The sequence below is a fragment of the Sparus aurata genome, chromosome 17 (genome assembly GCF_900880675.1).
Source record: "Sparus aurata chromosome 17, fSpaAur1.1, whole genome shotgun sequence".
Taxonomy (NCBI): domain Eukaryota; kingdom Metazoa; phylum Chordata; class Actinopteri; order Spariformes; family Sparidae; genus Sparus; species Sparus aurata.
In genome coordinates this window covers 525,589-543,774 of record NC_044203.1, presented here as the reverse complement: position 1 = coordinate 543,774, position 18,186 = coordinate 525,589, and the positions used below count along the sequence as shown (strand labels likewise).

The following is an 18,186-nucleotide window of genomic DNA, read 5'->3' as shown; positions in this document are numbered from 1 at the left end:
GACTCTCGTTACTGAAGCAGTCCGACGTGAGGTGGTTAGCACACACATACAAGCTAACACGAACCGCAGCCGGCACGTTGTCATTAAAAATGAAACACGACCACTGGTTCTTCTGTTGTTCTGTAGCTGGGACAGAATATAGGCACTTCTGTTGATTTATACACAAAATATAAACATAAACATAAAATTATACACCGATTTATGCGTGTCTAGCTCTGAGCGACAACGCTGTGAAACACTGCTGTCTGGTGAGCACACACATACAGCACTTTGGGAACTGCTGTGGGTACATTCCCATTAAAAATAAAATCCATCCATTGAGTCTTCGAGACCCCCGATGAGGGAGGTTTAAAAAGACTCTGGTGCTCGTTAGTGCAGCCAACGACAGAGCAACCGCTTCTTCCCGGTTGTACATTCGCCATTTTCTAACCGAGCAGAAAAAAATGGCGCCGTTTAGATAATTCCTTCGGGTGTGGCAAACCTTCACCTGGGGCGGTGCCACCAACCTAGGGGGACGCGTCTAATCTGACTATCTTCAACTGGCCTGTATAAGCACACATTTTCTAAAGGCGGAGAAAGCAAAAAAGGGAGAGGATGAAGTTTTTTCATACCAGGGGGGATTGTAGACAGGCCGGGGATGCATATTATTGATAGAAAACCGCTCTAAGATGTATTTTGCATAATATGGGACCTTTAATACCCATTTCTGAAAGGAAAATCGAATGACCAAAAGATACACGGACCAGGAGGTTATACTTTAACGATATATTAAGAATCAAAGATCAAAAAGAAAAGAAACGTAGTTAAAAAAAGTAGTGATTCAATTTGCTTTTCTTAGAGCTTGTTGCAAAAATAAAAGTAAAGATTACTTTGAAAATAAAATAAGGATGAAAGAAAAGAAGTAAAGAGACAGGAGTGGGAGAGTGAAAGATGAGAAGCAGAAGCAGAGAAGTACAGAAAAGAAGCAGAAGAGAAGTAAAGTAAGAAGCAGAGCATGTCTCTCGTTTTATGACCTGGAGCAGACGGACCAAAAGGGGTGGGGCCGGCTGACAGTCACTCCTTCTGTGTCCTGAGTTTAGGCTCACAAAAGTTTAATCTAACTAAACTATTGTTTTAATGTTTCGAAATCATGTTTAACCTTCCAAAAACTTCACCATGGCTTCAAAGTCGAATTTTTGTCTTTGTGAAAAGATGCGACATGATTATGATCACTTATCATTCAAAAAGAATTAAATCATGATTAGGGCATAAAACACTTGGGTATACAATACACAGTAGGACCAAGGAGATACATATTCCTTCTAGTTCTATCTTAACAAAACACGTCAGAGACATTTTACTGGTAAATAACGAAGTGTTAAATTAAAAGAGGAATGATTTTAACGTCTGTCCCCATCACCGAAGGGAGGGGCTGGTTTCTCTCAGACCTCGAACTCATTAAGCATTAATTTTTTTATTATTATTTATTTATTTTTTTTTGGGGGGGGGGGCACTTAATTCTCCTCATAAACACATTTCTTAATCCAATATCTTTTCATAGGCTTTGTCATGGGCTTGTGGGCAACTTCCTTATTTTCACTTCATGCATTGCGTAGCCTAAATGACTTTTCAATGGGCTGCCCTGTCACTCAACAACCAATCACCGTTGTCACCGAGTGCGTCCTTATAAAATGACGTCATCCATAGCAACAGAGAGTTACTTCTGGTTTAGGCTTTGTGAATTACTTTTAAGAAACGACTCCTACATAAAAACTTTTAGTCCGATTTAGGAGCACTCCTAACATTAAGATAAAAGTCTTTGTGAATACGGGCCCTGATGTGATTATGGCTAGTAAATTACTAAAATAAGTCTGCAATGATGTGTTTATAGCAAGAAAAACATTGTCTCTTCATACTATAGAGGTTTTGGGACAAACAGGCGCCTATAGAGAAAACAGTCAGCTTGGTAATTAATGACAGAAACAGGGACTCTGTGAGATGCAGAGACAGTTTCTCCTCTTCTTGCCAGGTCAAGAGGTGACAGGGGCTCTCAGGCCCATATGCTGGAAGAAGGAGCAAATTTGGGTCAAAGGTAATCATGGCAGAACAGGACCTCTTTAAGATGCAGAGACGAAAGGGCTTGTGTTCCTACAATTTGTTTGAAGGTTCCTATTAGATTAATCTGTTGGCTTTGTGGGGGATGGAGACCCTGAAGAAAACTTGCTGGCCTCACGGGACATAAAGTGGGGCAGGTTGTATAGTATGGCTTTGGCCTTGCCAAAGACTTTTATGTTGTCGGGGTAAAGTTGGTGGTTGTTGTAGAACTGTACTGATTTCCAGATTAAGCAGCAAGTTCAAAATTCTAATTTTAGCTTATTGCCTGTTATCATCCCGTTTGTTCAATAGAGGGACAAGGCTCAAAGCAAAATGGTATGACTCATTGAGTTCTGGTTCTGGTTAGAGAAGTAGTTCCTTAAGAATAGATAGAGTTCGCTCCTCTACATCGGTATTGGTCTGTTACTCCTCCTTGTCTCTGCCGTAGCATGTTTTGACACCCACTCCCCTCGGCTACAGGACCACTGTGGCCTGTCCCTCTCCCCAGAGGTGGAGGGTGAGAAAGAGATGCTACTGGAGATACAAGTCCTTTTCACACAAAGACTCTACATAATCACTGCAATGAAGGCTTGCCTTTACCAACCAAGAAGTCCGAGCGTAAAGCTGCTCCAGTGTGACATTTTATACAGCACGCTGGCGCTGCGGAACCAAAAGAGATGTGATGGTACACATCGTGTCATTGAGATTTGTTGTTTTTTTTTCAAGAGGTTTCCCCTGGTTTCCTCCTGTTAATCTAAACATGTATCTACCCACTTTATAATCATATGGATGCTGTTATAATATGTTGGGATTGAGGTCCTGTTCCACCAAACATCCTGGAAACTGTTATGTTTCTTGCTCAGATTTACATAATTTCCATCATGCTGTTTTTTGGCTGATTGTTGGCTGAAGTCTCAGTCGGAAGGGCTGACTGTCCTGTGTTTTTTTTTCAATACAAGTTGCCAGAGACAGTAACAAACAAACAAAAAACACAAAAGAAAGCCAACTTAGTCCTTGTGATTTATGTAATAAGAACTATATGCATAGGGATTTCATGACTATACTAATCTCTCAGTTTATGTGCAATATACCATGAAGAATTACAAAGTATATATTGTCATCACAGTTATCAATCTGTGGGTTAGATGATTTCATAAAGACCTTCTTGCCTGTTGTTGAGGCGCAAGAAAGGACATGATATTCTTGTATTTCCACTCCTTATGAGTGCCTCCTGCTGATATGATGTCCAGCCATTGAAAAGGTAATGCTTGAGAAGGGATTGGATTTGGGGAGTGGAATGGAAAACAAGGCTCTACATGTGCCGCCAGGGTAGATAGGCCTCACACACAATGGGGGCATGCTTGCTTCTGTAGCCTGTGACATTTTGAATAGTCTGCCACCAATATGAAATATCTAGAAAAACTGAAAAAATAAAATAAAATAAAATGGTGAAATGTAGATTGCATACTATCTCTTGGTTGAGGTTAGACCTGATTTGGCTAAAGAATCATGACCAGGTGAGAAAAGACTGCATTAACCTCTTGATTTTGAACATAACCACTTTATCAAGGCACACACATTATGATGATCCGAACCCAACAATGAAAAACACACAAATGAAATCACACATATAAATAAAAGCACAGACCACCTTGACTTTCATGGCTGCAGTGTCCCTGGGCTCGTCTGCAGAGCAAACAGGCCGGATGGCGGAGCAGTGGCGGGTATAACCGACCAGTCAGCTCTAGCTCACGAGTCCAGAGAAACTGCTGTGGCACAGAATGGTTCCAGAGGACGCATGACACGAGAGGGTCAACAGAAGACTGGGACAAAGGCCAAAGAGGTTGGTGTGTAGACTGCTGTATCAGACCACCAGAGAAGCAGATATTACATCTGTGTGAGTTTATAGTTTAAAGGAGAAGCATGGCTGGTCCATAATAACGCCTCTGACACTCTCTTCTGTTGTTGTAAGCCAAGTTGGCTGGCATTGCAAGCTAGTGCACATAAGCTTACTATTGCTGTCAATCACACTTTGAGAGGGAACATGCACAAGTTTACCATACTGCTGCTCCTGCAATTCATTTTCATGTTGTGTTTCTTTCTCTTCCCATGACCAGAAAGGAAGTTACACCTCATCCCCTCATCTCCCAGTTTTAAACACTGACAACTGCTTTGACATGACGAAGAGGTGGGGTCCTTGTGTACCTCCTGGGCCCCTACACAACTTGCCTAGTGGGTGTAAAAGACCGACTGGCTCTGTTGATGATGTACAGTGTGTGTCGAGGCATGTTAAATCCAATCTACTCAAGATAGGGATTAATGAGCTGGACCAGAAATGTGCTCAAATTAAGGTAAAGAAATTAATGCAATCAAAAAACAGCGGTAGTCAGAACACTTTGGTGGTTCGACACATGAAATCAGTTAGGATAAAGACAGGATCATACATTGAACAGAGTTTGTTTAGAATTTTTGTTGTGAAAATGTAGAGTGGAATTCTGTATGGTAAAATTTGCCAGTTGATTGCACATAATTTAAGTATTTTATATTGTAACCGAAAAAAAACTATTCATCATCATCATCATCATCACCATTGGAGCCATTTCTCAAGCCATTGAAAATGTCATTAATCCATCAACTACTGTGTGTGTGTGTGTGTGTGTGCATGTGTGTGTGTGTGTGTATGTGTGTGTTTTGGCTTCCAGGATCTGGTTCAGAAGCTATTTGCTGTCAGCCATTTTTTATCCCTCTATTAAAAGCAGCAAAGCTTATTTCACAAAAAACAGACATCCAAATCAATCACTCAAACTACTCTCGGTAAAATATTTTAATAAAAAAAATAAAAACATAGAACAAGCTTATTTTCCCCAAATTGATCGGGGGGAAAACAAATCAGCTATTGGCTGTTGCAGAGGAGCAGGGAAATAATTTGTCTCATTTCCCTCTGTGAAGTGACATTTGGTGAGATGCTGGAAGACTCAGTGAAAAACCTTAGTGACAAGCATCCCTTGTCAACAGACAGCTACAGAGCAACAGGGACATTTCATTTGATGCAGATGATCAAACAATGAGCATGAATTCACATGAGGGCCTGAATGTCTTTGATGCTTTCCAACAGCAGTCTAACAGACTCACTGACACACCCGTTACCTTGAGGCTTATATTCGATTCTGTTTCCAGAGCAAATGTATTTTCTCCTCTGTGTACCCTTTAATGGCAAGATGATAACATTTCTGTAGTATGTCTCAATACACAAACACATCAGCTTTGTAGATTACCACTTGTGTCTGTAAGGCATCCTGTAAGGTCTGTAAATAGTTTGCAAGTTGTATTACTCTATTACTTGGCTAATAAATAATCAAGTAATCCTTTATGGATCAGTTCAGAGTTGCTTTGTTTTATTTTGCTATAGCCCCTTAAATCTAATTTATTATAAGTTTTCCCCCTTATTTGTCCTCTGACTTATTTTTCTCATATGGTGCACTGCTGCAGCACTCTTTTCACACTGTGTCTTGAACACTTGTTCAGGTTTTAGCCACAGAGTGAGTTATCTTGCCTCTCTTAAATCTTTGGTGAGAGTTCCACATGCACATTACTTACTCAAAGGCAGAGTAGGGCAGGTAATACTGAGCAAGGTTGACAACATTCTTGGTCGTGTGCTTAAGAACTGTGCAGAAGAGCTCACAGATGTCCTCACAGACATCTTCAACACCTCCCTGAGCAGTCTCTCTCTCTCAATGTGGAGAAGACGAAGGAGATTGTTGTTGACTTCTGGAGAGCCTCCACCCAGCACCCCCCATTGACCATCAACGGTGCTACTGTGGAGAGAGTGAGCAGCACCAAGTTCTTGGGCGTGCACCTCACTGCACCTCCTGGGTGTGCACCTCCTCCTCTTCTCTCTCCTCCTCCTACGGCCTATGACGCCGCCTGTGATGCACATCGGGACTTCTGTGAGATCGAAAGCTGTGTTTACTGTGTCTCTTTCCTTCTCTGCCTATCTTAGCTGTTTATTCTTTTTCGATTTCTTAGTCTTCATAGTCACACAAGTTTTGTACCATAGCTACTGCTAGACTTTATAACCTGTATGTATTTTGTTGAATTGAGCTTCTTTTACTGGGTAGTCTGTTGCTGCCCGGTTAGCTTCCTCAAACTAGCTTAGCTCATTGCTTCTTTGCCTTTCACCGCAGTCAACACAGCCTCAATAAACAAGTGTTACGATGGCCTGTGCTGACTGTTCTGCAGTTACTGATAGGGTGTCTCTATTAGAGAGACGTGTCCGTGAGCTAGAGCAGCTTCTTTCAGGTAGAAACACAGGCACTGCAGATAGTGTTAGCCCCGGGCCTGATAGCAGGCCTGCTAACCTTAGCACTAGCTCAGTCTCGTCGGCAGCTGCTATGGAGTTTGTTCCTGCTCGGTCGCAGCATGGGAGCGGGTGCAAGATCACCAGTTGTGTGGGCTGGTCAGCAGTCACCCCTCCCGACTGCTAACCAGTTTTCTGTCCTTGCTAGCCCAGTTGTTAGCCCGGCTGGCTCGCGTGCCTCCCCAGCCCCGGCCGACGGGGCTAAACTCCACACGCTAGTGATAGGGGACTCAATTACCCGCAACGTTAAGCTAGCCTCGTCAGCCACTGTTTAATGTTTACCTGGGGCCAGAGCTTCCGACATAGAGGCTAATCTTAGGGTGCTGGCATCACGCAGGGCTAAACAGGGAACTCAGGCACACAGCACCACAAGCTACAGCAACATTGTAATTCATGCCGGCGCCAACAATATTCGTCAGAAGCAGTCTGAGATTACAAAAGATAGCCTAGCCAGGACTTTTCAGGCTGCAAGAAAGATGTGTCGGCATCAATTAATTGTCTCTGGTCCCTTACCCCAGCTGGCTGGCGCGTCACTGTAGGGAGTAGGGATACAGGTTCGTGGATAACTGGCCCTCTTTCTGGTGTCGCCCCCACCTGCTGAGAACAGACGGCCTTCATCCTACTGGAGTCGGCGCTGCTGTTTTGTCTAGCAATATAGACAGGTGTTTGAAGCAGGTTTGACACAAGGGATGTAACACTCAGCAGGTTGCAGGTCTCTAGAGAGCCTGCTAGTGTTATTGTTAGTGCTGGTATGGAGTCCACTAGCCTAGTTAACATGGTTGGTCAGGGACATAGCACAGAGTACCAGACTGATAGCTTAGTTCATAACATAGAGACTGTCACCTTCCCTCGCCACTTTTCCATTGAATCATCCTCTAAATGTGTAAATCATAATAATCTAATCTTGATCTCCACCTCTGACAGTGGGGAAATGTCTCAGCAAGCACCTTACACAGTCTTACATAATAATATACCAAAGCTAATCACTACTGCATCCTGGCATCCCTTCCTGCACAGGCAGCCAAAACCTACTACTACAAAAAGGTACCTTGTTCCAATTCCTAAATTATCTACCATGAGCTGCACTGAACAGCCTGTCACTGGAAACTGCTTCAATGAGCTCAAACCCCTCAAATTTGGCTTTATTAATATTAGATCACTGTCAACCAAAGCCTTACTGATTAATGACTTGATCACTGAGCATAAGCTGGACTTGATTGGCTTATGTGAAACATGGCTGAAACCTAATACTTTTCTGCCATTAAATGAAGCCTCTCCTCCTGACTATAACTATGCCCATGTTGCTTGGGCCTCTAAACAGGATATTGAATTACTTCATTTGAGGCTCTGGTTTTAAAACCATCCTCATCAAATAGTAACAGCCTTGTCCAGGGAACAGGCTTTCACCTGGTTGTACTGTACAGACCTCTTACTCCCAATTCCTAGAAGAATTTGGTGAATTTATTGCAAATCTTGTGACTCGCTTGGATAAAATCCTAATTATTGGGGATTTCAATATCCACTTAAATAAGCCCTCTGACCCTCTAGAGAAAGCTTTTTTGAGACTGCTTGATATTTCCAACTTTATTCAGCTTGTCCATGAACCCACTCATTCCAGTGGAAACACTCTGGATTTGATAATTTCCCATGGACTAGATGTGTCAGCCCTGAATATAGTTAACTCATCACTCATGACTGGTGTTGTCCCTTCTAGTTTTAAGTCTGCTGTGGTTAAGCCTCTACTTAAGAAACCGCACCTCGGCCCAGGATCACTAAACAACTATCGACCAGTATCCAACCTTCCCTTCTTCTCTAAAGTCTTAGAAAGAGTCGTGTCCCAACAACTTTCAGGCTACCTACTTAATAATAATCTCCTGGAACCTTTTCAGTCAGCTTTCAGAGCCTGTCACTCCACCGAAACCGCCCTTACTAAAGTGGTAAATGACATTTCACTTACCTTAGACTGTAACTCGACCTCAGTGCTCATGTTACTGCATCTCAGCGCTGAATTTGATACTATAGATCATGGCATACTGTCAGACTGACTTGAAAGTCAATTTGGCATCTCTGGCCTTCCTGCTCTCTCTGGCCTTCCTGCTCCTAAATTCGGAAAAAACTGTGATGCTGGTCATCGCTTCCGACAGACAGAGACACCATGTTGATCAGGTGACTGTAACTCTCGACAAATGTGTTATTTCTCTCAACCGTCAAGAATCTAGGTGTTACTTTTGATTCTACACTTTCTTTTGATCAGCACATCAAAGAAATTACCAAGATCGCCTTCTACCACCTGCGCAATATAGCTAAAGTTAGGTCCTTCCTGTCCACCGCGGACGCAGAGATCCTGATTCATGCCTTTGTTTCGTCTAGGCTGGATTACTGCAATGCCTCAGGTCTCTCAGGTCTTCCACGCGAGAGCACTAAAAGTCTTCAGATGGTTCAGAATGCTGCAGCCAGAGTCTTAACACGTACAAGAAAATATGATCATATTACACCAATCTTAGCATCTCTGCACTGGCTCCCAGTGCATCTAAGATCAGACTTTAAGGTGCTGCTGATGACATACAAACTGTACACGGCCCCGTCGTACATGTCAGATCTCATTACACCATATATTCCAACTCGGGCATTACGCTCTCAAAATTCAGGGCTCCTGATGGTTCCCAGGATTAAGAAGAAGTCAGCTGGCTGCAGGGCTTTTTCCTATCGGGCTCCTTTCCTCTGGAATAACCTCCCAGCTGACATCAGACAATCTGGCTCTGTTGACGCCTTTAAATCTAAACTCAAAACTCACTTCTTTGATTTAGCCTTTAATTAGCCCTCATATAAAATGTAAGCTTCTTCAGTGGGTCGGTGTCAGTCTCAATGAGTTCTAAACTACTAGAGTTACACTGTGCTGCCGACGAGAAACAATCTGTTTATTCTGATAAATATTGCATTTCTCTAACCTTTGTTTTTGTTTTCTGTTCCCACAAGCTGCAAGCTGTGTCACTCTCTACACTCTCTATAGCTTCCTGCTCCTCCTCCTCCTCCTCCTCTTCTCTCTCCTCCTTCTCCTCCTCCTCTTCTCTCTCCTCTTCCTTCTCCTCCTCTTCTCTCTCCTCCTTCTCTTTCTCCTCCTCCCCTCTTTCTTTCAGGCTCCCCTCTGATGGACCACGGCCCCCTGGGACCATCTACCGTTTCCGGGCTCCTGCTGCCTTGAAATACGGACTGATCTGGATCGTCACAGCCCGGGCTCTGCTGGATCATTGCTCTCCTCTGCTTCACTATCTCCTCATATCTTTATTTCTGTAAATCTTGATGCCTCTACCTGTCTATTACTAATGATCTTGTGTGTCCTGCCCTCTTCCAGGTCAGCATGGTGGACAGGAGGTCGTCTGGCTTGGGCACCACTTGGTGATGCCTCGTCCTGCTCGGTCGTCTCCTGGATCCACTCACTTTACATATAACTTGTATCAGACTTTCTGTTGATGTAACTTGTAAACTGTGATTTGTTGCTCTTTTCTGTACACATGACATCTATTGCATGTGTGTCCGTCCGGGAAGAGGGATCCCTCCTCTGTGGCTCTTCCTGAGGTTTCTTCCATTTTTTTTTCCCTGTTTAAAGGGTTTTTTTTTCCATCAACATGTGAAGTTTCTCCTCATCGAATAGAGGGTCTAAGGACAGAGGATGTTGTTCACTGTACAGATTGTAAAGCCCATTGAGGCAATGTGGTTGTGATTTGGGGCTATATAAATACAATTGATTTGATTTGATTTGATTTGAGGACCTCTCCTGGAGCAGCAACATCCCTTCACTGGCCAAAAAAGCATCCCATCATGCACACCTTCTACTGTGGAACCACCAAGAGCATCCTGACCAGCTGCATCACTGTGTGGTACGGGAGCTGGACTGTATCCTGCCGGAAGACCCTGCAGCGCATAGTAAGAGTAACTGAGAGGATCATCGGTGCCCCCCTCTCCTCCCTTCAGGACATTTACAGCACACGACTGGCCCGCAAAGCACTCAGCATTGCGGGTGACTCCAACCATCCCGCCTACTGCCTCTTCAACCTCCTGCCCTCCGGGAGGAGAATGTGGAGCCTCCAGGCCAGAACCAGCAGACTGAGAGAAAGCTTCATCCACCAGGCCATCAGGAAGCTGAACTACCTTCCAGCTCCACCCCCCTCATTCCCTGCCCTCTGGACACTGACCCCCCACCACTCCCAGCACCATCAACATGCACAAACTAAATGGCACCAGCCACTTTACTTTACAAACTATTTTACAAACCTAATTTGCACTTGTACATATCTTGTTACATATTTTTTTATTTTATTTTATACTTATACTTTATTATATATTTATACTTATAATATTTTTATATTTTATATTTTCATGTTTATTGCTGTTTGCACCAGGGATTTGATGGAAACGCTGTTTTAATTCTGTCTATGTCCTGTACATATAACAGCATTAACAATAAAGTTTGACTTGACTTGACTTGTAGTGTGATACAAAATAAAACTGCTACAATTGGTAACCATGGCTGAGGTACAACCGTACATCCTGGAGCCTGATTCTGGAACTGAAACAGAAGCGGAACAATTCGAACGACCCTCGCAACCAAGACTAGAGCAGGACATTTCATTTAAGTCAAATATAATGTTTTAACTATGCAAATTCTCTAAATCACAACAACAACTGTATGTCTGCTGACTGACTTAAGTGTATATATTTTATAATATAATATTTTATAAAGCACCTGAATGAAAATGCACAGAAGTTATGGAGGTTAATGCTCGACTCCAAAGCAGGCGTTTCAGGCAGTGTGGGAGCAGTGTTTTCTGTGGGAGAGAGTAACGCTCTTTTGTCTGGACTTATGGCTTTTTCACACCTTTAACATACACAAAAAGGTTACATAACAAAATAAAGGAAATGCAAAAACTCAAGAGGCAAAGATGGCACAAAACTGCGTCTTAATGGATTATTGAGAAACTCATGAACATTTAATAATGATTTGAATGTTAATAAAACCATAAGGTGTCATTGGCCTAAATCTGATCTAAACAAGAAGTCCTTTGTAAATGACTTGAAAACAACACTTAAAAAACACTAAAGCTGTTTGAGCTTATGAACCTGTTATAAGGAGCATCTTAGCAGAGTGTTCTTAAAATCCTGTCCTCTCTTTTGAAAAGAGTTTAAAAAATCTAAAAGGCAAAGGCAGAATTTTACATAATTTATGCATTGGTTCAGTGATGGTGTCTTTTGTCTTTGCATTAACCTGTCACAATGCCACTGGTTGTCTGTCTACTTCTTATTGAAATCCCTAAAAATATTCAATCAAACCATTTTATTTTAAACATTTGCATAAAATAGTAATCATCACTATTCTATGAAGCCAACATGGACAAGGATGACACACAACACAAAACAAGTCAAATCAATGTTAGCTAACCAGTTCCACCCGTGGAAACCGATGCCCCAGAAAGTGCATCAGGCTTTGAAGCCAATCTGAAAAGGTGGCCAAACTGTGTCATAAGAACATCATTCAAAATACTTTTTCCCACAAGCTTATATTGTTAAAAACAGTGACTGTAAAATGGTAGAAACATTTTATGACATGTCTCACTGTCAGAATTTGAGCCATTCAAAGCTGTCTGATAATTTTTGGAAGGTCAAAAAGAGCCAAGAAATACTGCAATCCTCTCAGCCAGCAAGAGTCTCTGGTGGGTATACTCTTTGAGCCCCACACTGCAGAGGTTATGCAGAAGAACTGGCTAATTTTGTATTCAGGAATCCAATTTTTTGGCTTCATGCACCGCTGAGTAGCTTTAATAGCAATGAACACGGACCCATCTCTGACACTAAATCCAGTTCTCATTTTATGTCCATGGTGGAAACATACACTGTGGGCCAGTTAATTTGTTAGCTTGTAAACTACAGAACATTTACAAGCTTAAAAGTGCTGTTGTCTGTGCTTTTCAACACCCGTGTTAACAGAACACTTTGTGTGTGCTTCACTTGCACCCTACAGCTAATAGCCAAGTTTTATAATGTGTTTGTGTGTTGGTTGGTGCTATCAATCAGACATGCAAACTGCAACACCCACTCAGAGGCTTAGAGGCTGAAGGAACATTTCTGATCTCACCACCATAGGCGTAACATCCACTAGGGACAGGGGGGACATGTCCCCCCCACTTTTATTTAATCCTGCGGAACGCAGTAGCTCTCAAGCTTCTGATACTCAAACATTTGGTCCACTTGATTAATCTACCCCGGCGTATACTGATGTGCTTATTTTACATTAATTTGTTGGCAAACTTCGCCCAGCTGATGCAACACCAGCATATGCCAGGTTAGTAATCAAGTAGACCCACTCTTGCTGTGAGTCCCGGATAGTTTGTGTAGTGATGCTGTGTTCAAAGGCTGCAACAGGCCACTCTCCTCGGCCGGGTCGGGCCATTGATCAAGCATTTGTGTTTTGTTTTTTTAATGACTCAAAATAATGTATGTACGTGACATCACTCCCACAAGAAGAAAGCTAATATATATATATATTTTTACTGAGGAAAATGATAAAAATAATAGTAACGCAAAGTGACTTTAATCAGATTACTGGTTTGGAAATATCAATGCGTTAGATTAGTCGTTACAGAAAAAAGTGGTCAGGTTAGAGTGACATCATGTGTGTTGGCTTTGTTGAGTGCATTAAGTGCAGCACTTGTTGCATTATTCATTAAGATTTATTTTCATGTGATTTATGTGTAAAAAATGTCGGTTTTAAATCAGTCTCGGGCTCATAATTACAGTATTACACATTACAGTAATGTGTTGGGCCGGGCGGGGCTCGGGTTGGGCTTGATTTTTTGGGCCTGATCTAAGCTGTACTCGGGTCCAGCTGCGACTTTACTGAGGTGAGAGCAGCAGGAGGACGGTTAGCTCACCTCCCAGAGCCTCGCGCTGAATCGCTGGAGACTGATTTAGGGACCGTCATGGCATGCCACCAGACCCCCCTAGTGTTGCTAGGTTACCAAAACAATCTAGAGGAAAAATTGTGTCCTAAGAATTTTGGACGTGTGAGGCGAAGTATTTCTTTCTTAGCTGAAGCCAACAATGGAACATAATAAATGTAAAGAGAGACACAGTAGAGCTGTATATTTTCCTGCTTTTTTGTCTTTTGCCAATCAAACCTATAACTAAGCATGATAGCTATGTTAATCATAATATGTTTAAAAAGCATGTTGAAATTTATAAAATGGCAAAAAGATGTAAAAGATTGGTTCATGGATCTTTAGGTTGACCCTGGGACTGTTGTATTTATTGTAAATGATGATTTACAATATCATCATCACTGATGATGACACTCATCACTTATTGGTGAGTCTGATTTCTATTTCTTTTTGGTCGGCTCAGCTCCATCACAGGTGCCTTTTGAGCTATAATTTCTTGTCCCTGATGTGCTGGAGGAGAATCTTTCCTCTTTGCTCCACAGTGCGGATAAGAAGCCTGAGACCGCTGGCCCCACCTTGGATATCCCAGAATTCCTTGTCTGTGTAAAGGGAGCGCAGAAGAAGACTCTCCAGACAGCCTGACTGGAGCACAGACACTGCTCTCTCTGGAAACCTGACAAGAGAAACAGAAATCAATTTGATGGGTTTCACTGACTCGTTTAAGATGTAGAAACAAGATTACTAATGCGTAAAGCCTCTCTAGCAGCCATCAGGTTCTAATGTTCTCTATACATTGCAATTCTTTAAAAAACAAATAAAAAATCAGGCTTTGGTCTAAAGTGACTAACAGTAATTCATACATACACAGACGGTGGTGGCCAGCAAATCAGGAGCAGTTTGGTGTTCAGTATCTTGGACAATTGACATGCAGACCAGGGGAATCGGACCAGGGACCTTACGATAACAAGACACTGTCTCTACCCCTGAGCCACAGCCGCAGAACATTACTACAGCGCTATAGCAAATTAGGAAGACCTGGTATAGCAATGGACATGGAGATTGGGAATTATGTTTTTTGAAAGAAATTGGGTTTTATGGCTCTGTTCATCATAATACCTAATTGTTCTTTTTTTAGGGGGTAGGGGTTATTTGGTTTATCTGTGAAATAATAACTGGTATAATGATGGGGTAAGATTTTGATCAGATTCAAACTTTGACATCCATTTAGAAAATCTTGTGTGAACCAGGTTTAGCAGTACTAATTTACTGATGTGCATTGTGAACATTACACAAGGTGACATCAATTTCCCCTGCTTTGTGGGATTTACTATTTACCCTCTTTATGAAATGTGTTATGTATTTAAAGTTGCTATGACTTGAATGCAATTCATGAAACACTTATGTTATATCTATATTTTTCACTGTTCACATGAAAGGGGGTGGCTTTAGGGGAAGCAGTGACATTTTTTCCACAATGATAAATGAGAATGGCTACAACTATTTCGAAAAACCATAGGCAACTGAGTAGTACTTTGAGAGAGCCATTCTTATTTATCATTGTGCCAAATATGATAAACTAATTGTAACAAAATGTATGCACTAACTTGTAACAAAATGTGTGCCATGGTTGCTGAATTCATGCAAATCAAAAAAGTTATTTAAACTGCTGGTGATTTAAAGGTATACTATGCGAGGGAGAATATCGGTGTTTGAGTGAGCTAGAGAGTGAGTGATGATAGAATGCTGTGATTCAGAGAAATCAAATGTTGTTTTATGCTTGTCTCACAATGGCTCAGTTCATAAGCACAAAAACCCTCCCGCACCTCTGCACAACCATGCAGGAAGGAGCTGCATTGTTGGATTTTATGTGACTGTAGCCAAGGTACAGGCTTAATCCTGTCAGCTGTTGGCCTCACTGCTCTGTGTTTGTGTGTGTGCTTGTAGCCCTGCCCTCAGTCAAACAACACAGCAGGTCTTTATACATACATCATAGCCAGAGCACAGAGAAGAGAGATGGAGACAGTGATGTAACCTGGTTGCTACATTTTTGGACACTCCCGACCTCATGTATCATTGATGGAGAGTGTCATCAGGTATGAGATGACGGCGTGGTTCAGCAATCTCTCCACACAGTCCAAATTTAAACTGGCAGCGCCTGGCACAGACTGCTATGAAGGTGATGGGAAGGATTGACAAGCTCTCCCTTCAGTCCATCTATGAGCAGTCTGTACTCAGGCAGGCATGGAGGGTGTTGTCGGACCCGTCCTACATCCTTCAAATGGAAAACAAGCTCTTGCCTTCTGGCAGAAGGTACAGAATCCCCAAATGCAAATTTAACCATTTTAAATACTCTTTTGTACCCACCTCCATCAAAATGTTAAATGGATCTGTATGCTGAGGCCTGGGAAGTGTGCCATAACTTGATGTTCTGTTAAATTGTGTTTTTTATTTGTTTTAATCTTTTTTTGGATGTGTCAAGAGTGTGTATGTAGTCTACGTGTACGCCTTAAGCTATGTATTCTTTATGTGTTTATTGTCTGTTAGGGTTAGGGTTAAAGCAGAGGGCAGACATTATACATTGTTTTTCAAGGAAATCGTGTTTAGTATATCTTTAAACTGCTGATCAGAACCTTTGCATGCCATTAGTGGAGCATATAAATTCTAAACTTATTGACTGGATGTTTTGCAGACTTGCATCTTCTGCTTTTTAAACAAATATAATATCAAGTTCCAGTAACTTGACGTTCTTTATACAGAAAATTAATGGAACCTGCGCTTGCAGAACACTGAATGCCTGTAATTACCCCAAAAGTATTTAAAGCCCTTCCTACAAGTAATGTAGTATAATCGTGATTCTCCTGAAATGATTTTATCCACCATGGTCAGTAATTGTGAATGGTTCCTTTTCAGTTCATGCAAGCAATAGAATTAAAAAAAACTACTGAGCAAAAATCTAAAGCTCTAAACTCACTCATCAATGCCCTCCACCAGCCGGAAGTTGAGGTTGTCACTGGACTGCTGGGGTCTGCCAGCGTTGTCTATGAACACCAGTCTAGAGGGATCTGCCTTCCTCACCTGAACAAAAACACATAACACTGTCAGCAGGATGCAAAGTTTATGGATGAGAATATAACAAACACTACATCTCATTGTACAAAAATTAAGGAAAAATATCCAGGAAACAAATGCTGGTTACATAATCTGTAGCCAGTCTGTGCAGCACTTATTAGGTTGCCAGATACACAGTAATTATCAATATGCTTATGATAATGTTGCTTTCTGTACAATGTTTGATCAATAATACCAAAAAGCCATAATGTATGAAAAATTATAATTTTATGATGCTTAGATAAATAGTTGGTTTAAGTCTACGTGTCCAGGAATACAATCATCAGAATACAAAAACATGGATCCTGAGTCTCCTGTGATTTGAGGAGACTTGGAGATGGAGCTTGAACTTTCTCACAAAGGTATGCTGTCTTCTAGTCGAGCTATTTGGAATGCAAAAGCAAGCCACATATTTATATGATCATTGGTCAGTGTACAGCTCAATGCTGAAAAAAATGAACGTTGCTTTAAACATTGTGTGATCTTAAACATATATTTAAAAAGTCAAGCCAAGCATGCGCAAAAACTATTAATTTGACAGCAGTAATTACTAGTTTGTGTGCTTTAATAATTATTTAATCAGGTTTGCGCACAAATTAGTTTATTTCTCTCCTGCCATGCATTGTAAATACCAGTAGAGAGTAAAAAGTACATGATGAAATCAGCTTCTGGTATATATCTTTGTCACAGTTGACAGGTGTTTGTAACGGCATTCCATATTGGTCATGCTATAAAAAAGCATAAATTCTATTTCATTGAGGTGTCAGCAGATAAGTGATGTTGGAACATTTAAGCTGACTGCAGAATTAAAAACACTCCTTCAGTGATTCTCACACAAAGAGCTTTATCTATCTTTACATGTAGTAAATCACTAGCAACCAGCAGCTGCCAGGCTGAAGTTTGTTGTTAGCTATGAAAAGACATACACCAACACTACTGAATGTGTAATACATGTGTCTGTTGTATCATTTAACTATAGATCCATTCTCCTGTGTTGCCATGGAAGACTGGCAGCAACCAAATGTTGTACAACCAAAAACAGGGCCAGCCAGGTGGACTGAATTTCCTTCATTCCCTCAGATATAACAACTAGTATTTGACTAAACAACAAAAAGTGACTTTTATAGTTTGTAAATCACACAACAAATTGGTATGGCAAGGGAGAAAGCACAGATCAGTTAACATGTCCTTTAACAAGGAATAATTCATTAGTCTTTGTTCCGGCACTGCAAATAAAAAGGAAACATCCCAACGGCCTTAGGGACAGAAATAATTCTGATAATGGCACAAAGAGAATAAATCTAATTTAATCTGTAGCCGTTTTTAGACAGGGCACCAAGCCACCAATTTGCCCGTCCTTTTGGCGGCTAGGACCGCGGTTTTAGACAGTGGGCGGCAAATTGGGGGTCTGTTTTGGTCCGCCGATTTTCCGCCTCAGAGGGTACACTTATTTCCGCCTCGCCTGCTATCTAAAAACGAGGCGTCAATGTGCCGGCCTCTGCGTGAGGTGTGTGGAGGTGTCGATGACCTGCAGTGTTGTGCGACCCACAGCCGGGGAGTTTTAAAACCAGGAAACAGCTGATCACAGCAGTCAGTCCATCACTTCATCCGCAGACATCAAGATGAGCAATTGGACAGCCGCTGAGATCCAGGAGATGCTAGCGTCTCCTCGGTCTTTGTAGTTGTTTGGTTGGGTTAGCTTGTTGTTGTGTTGGC

The 18,186-nt window shown here is 41.8% G+C and overlaps 1 protein-coding gene across 1 annotated transcript in view; it reads right to left on the bottom strand.

Moving 5' to 3' along the window:
* Positions 1-13,688: 13,688 nt before the first annotated feature.
* Positions 13,689-18,186, bottom strand: part of gask1a (golgi associated kinase 1A) — a 99,643-nt gene continuing 95,145 nt past the window's right edge. Inside the window, exons 5-6 of the mRNA XM_030392515.1 lie at positions 16,334-16,437; positions 13,689-14,035 (exon numbers count right to left, since the gene is read on the bottom strand). Coding sequence (XP_030248375.1) covers positions 13,849-14,035; positions 16,334-16,437 — 291 coding nt within the window. The 3' untranslated portion in view covers positions 13,689-13,848. The remainder of the gene's footprint in view (positions 14,036-16,333; positions 16,438-18,186) is intronic.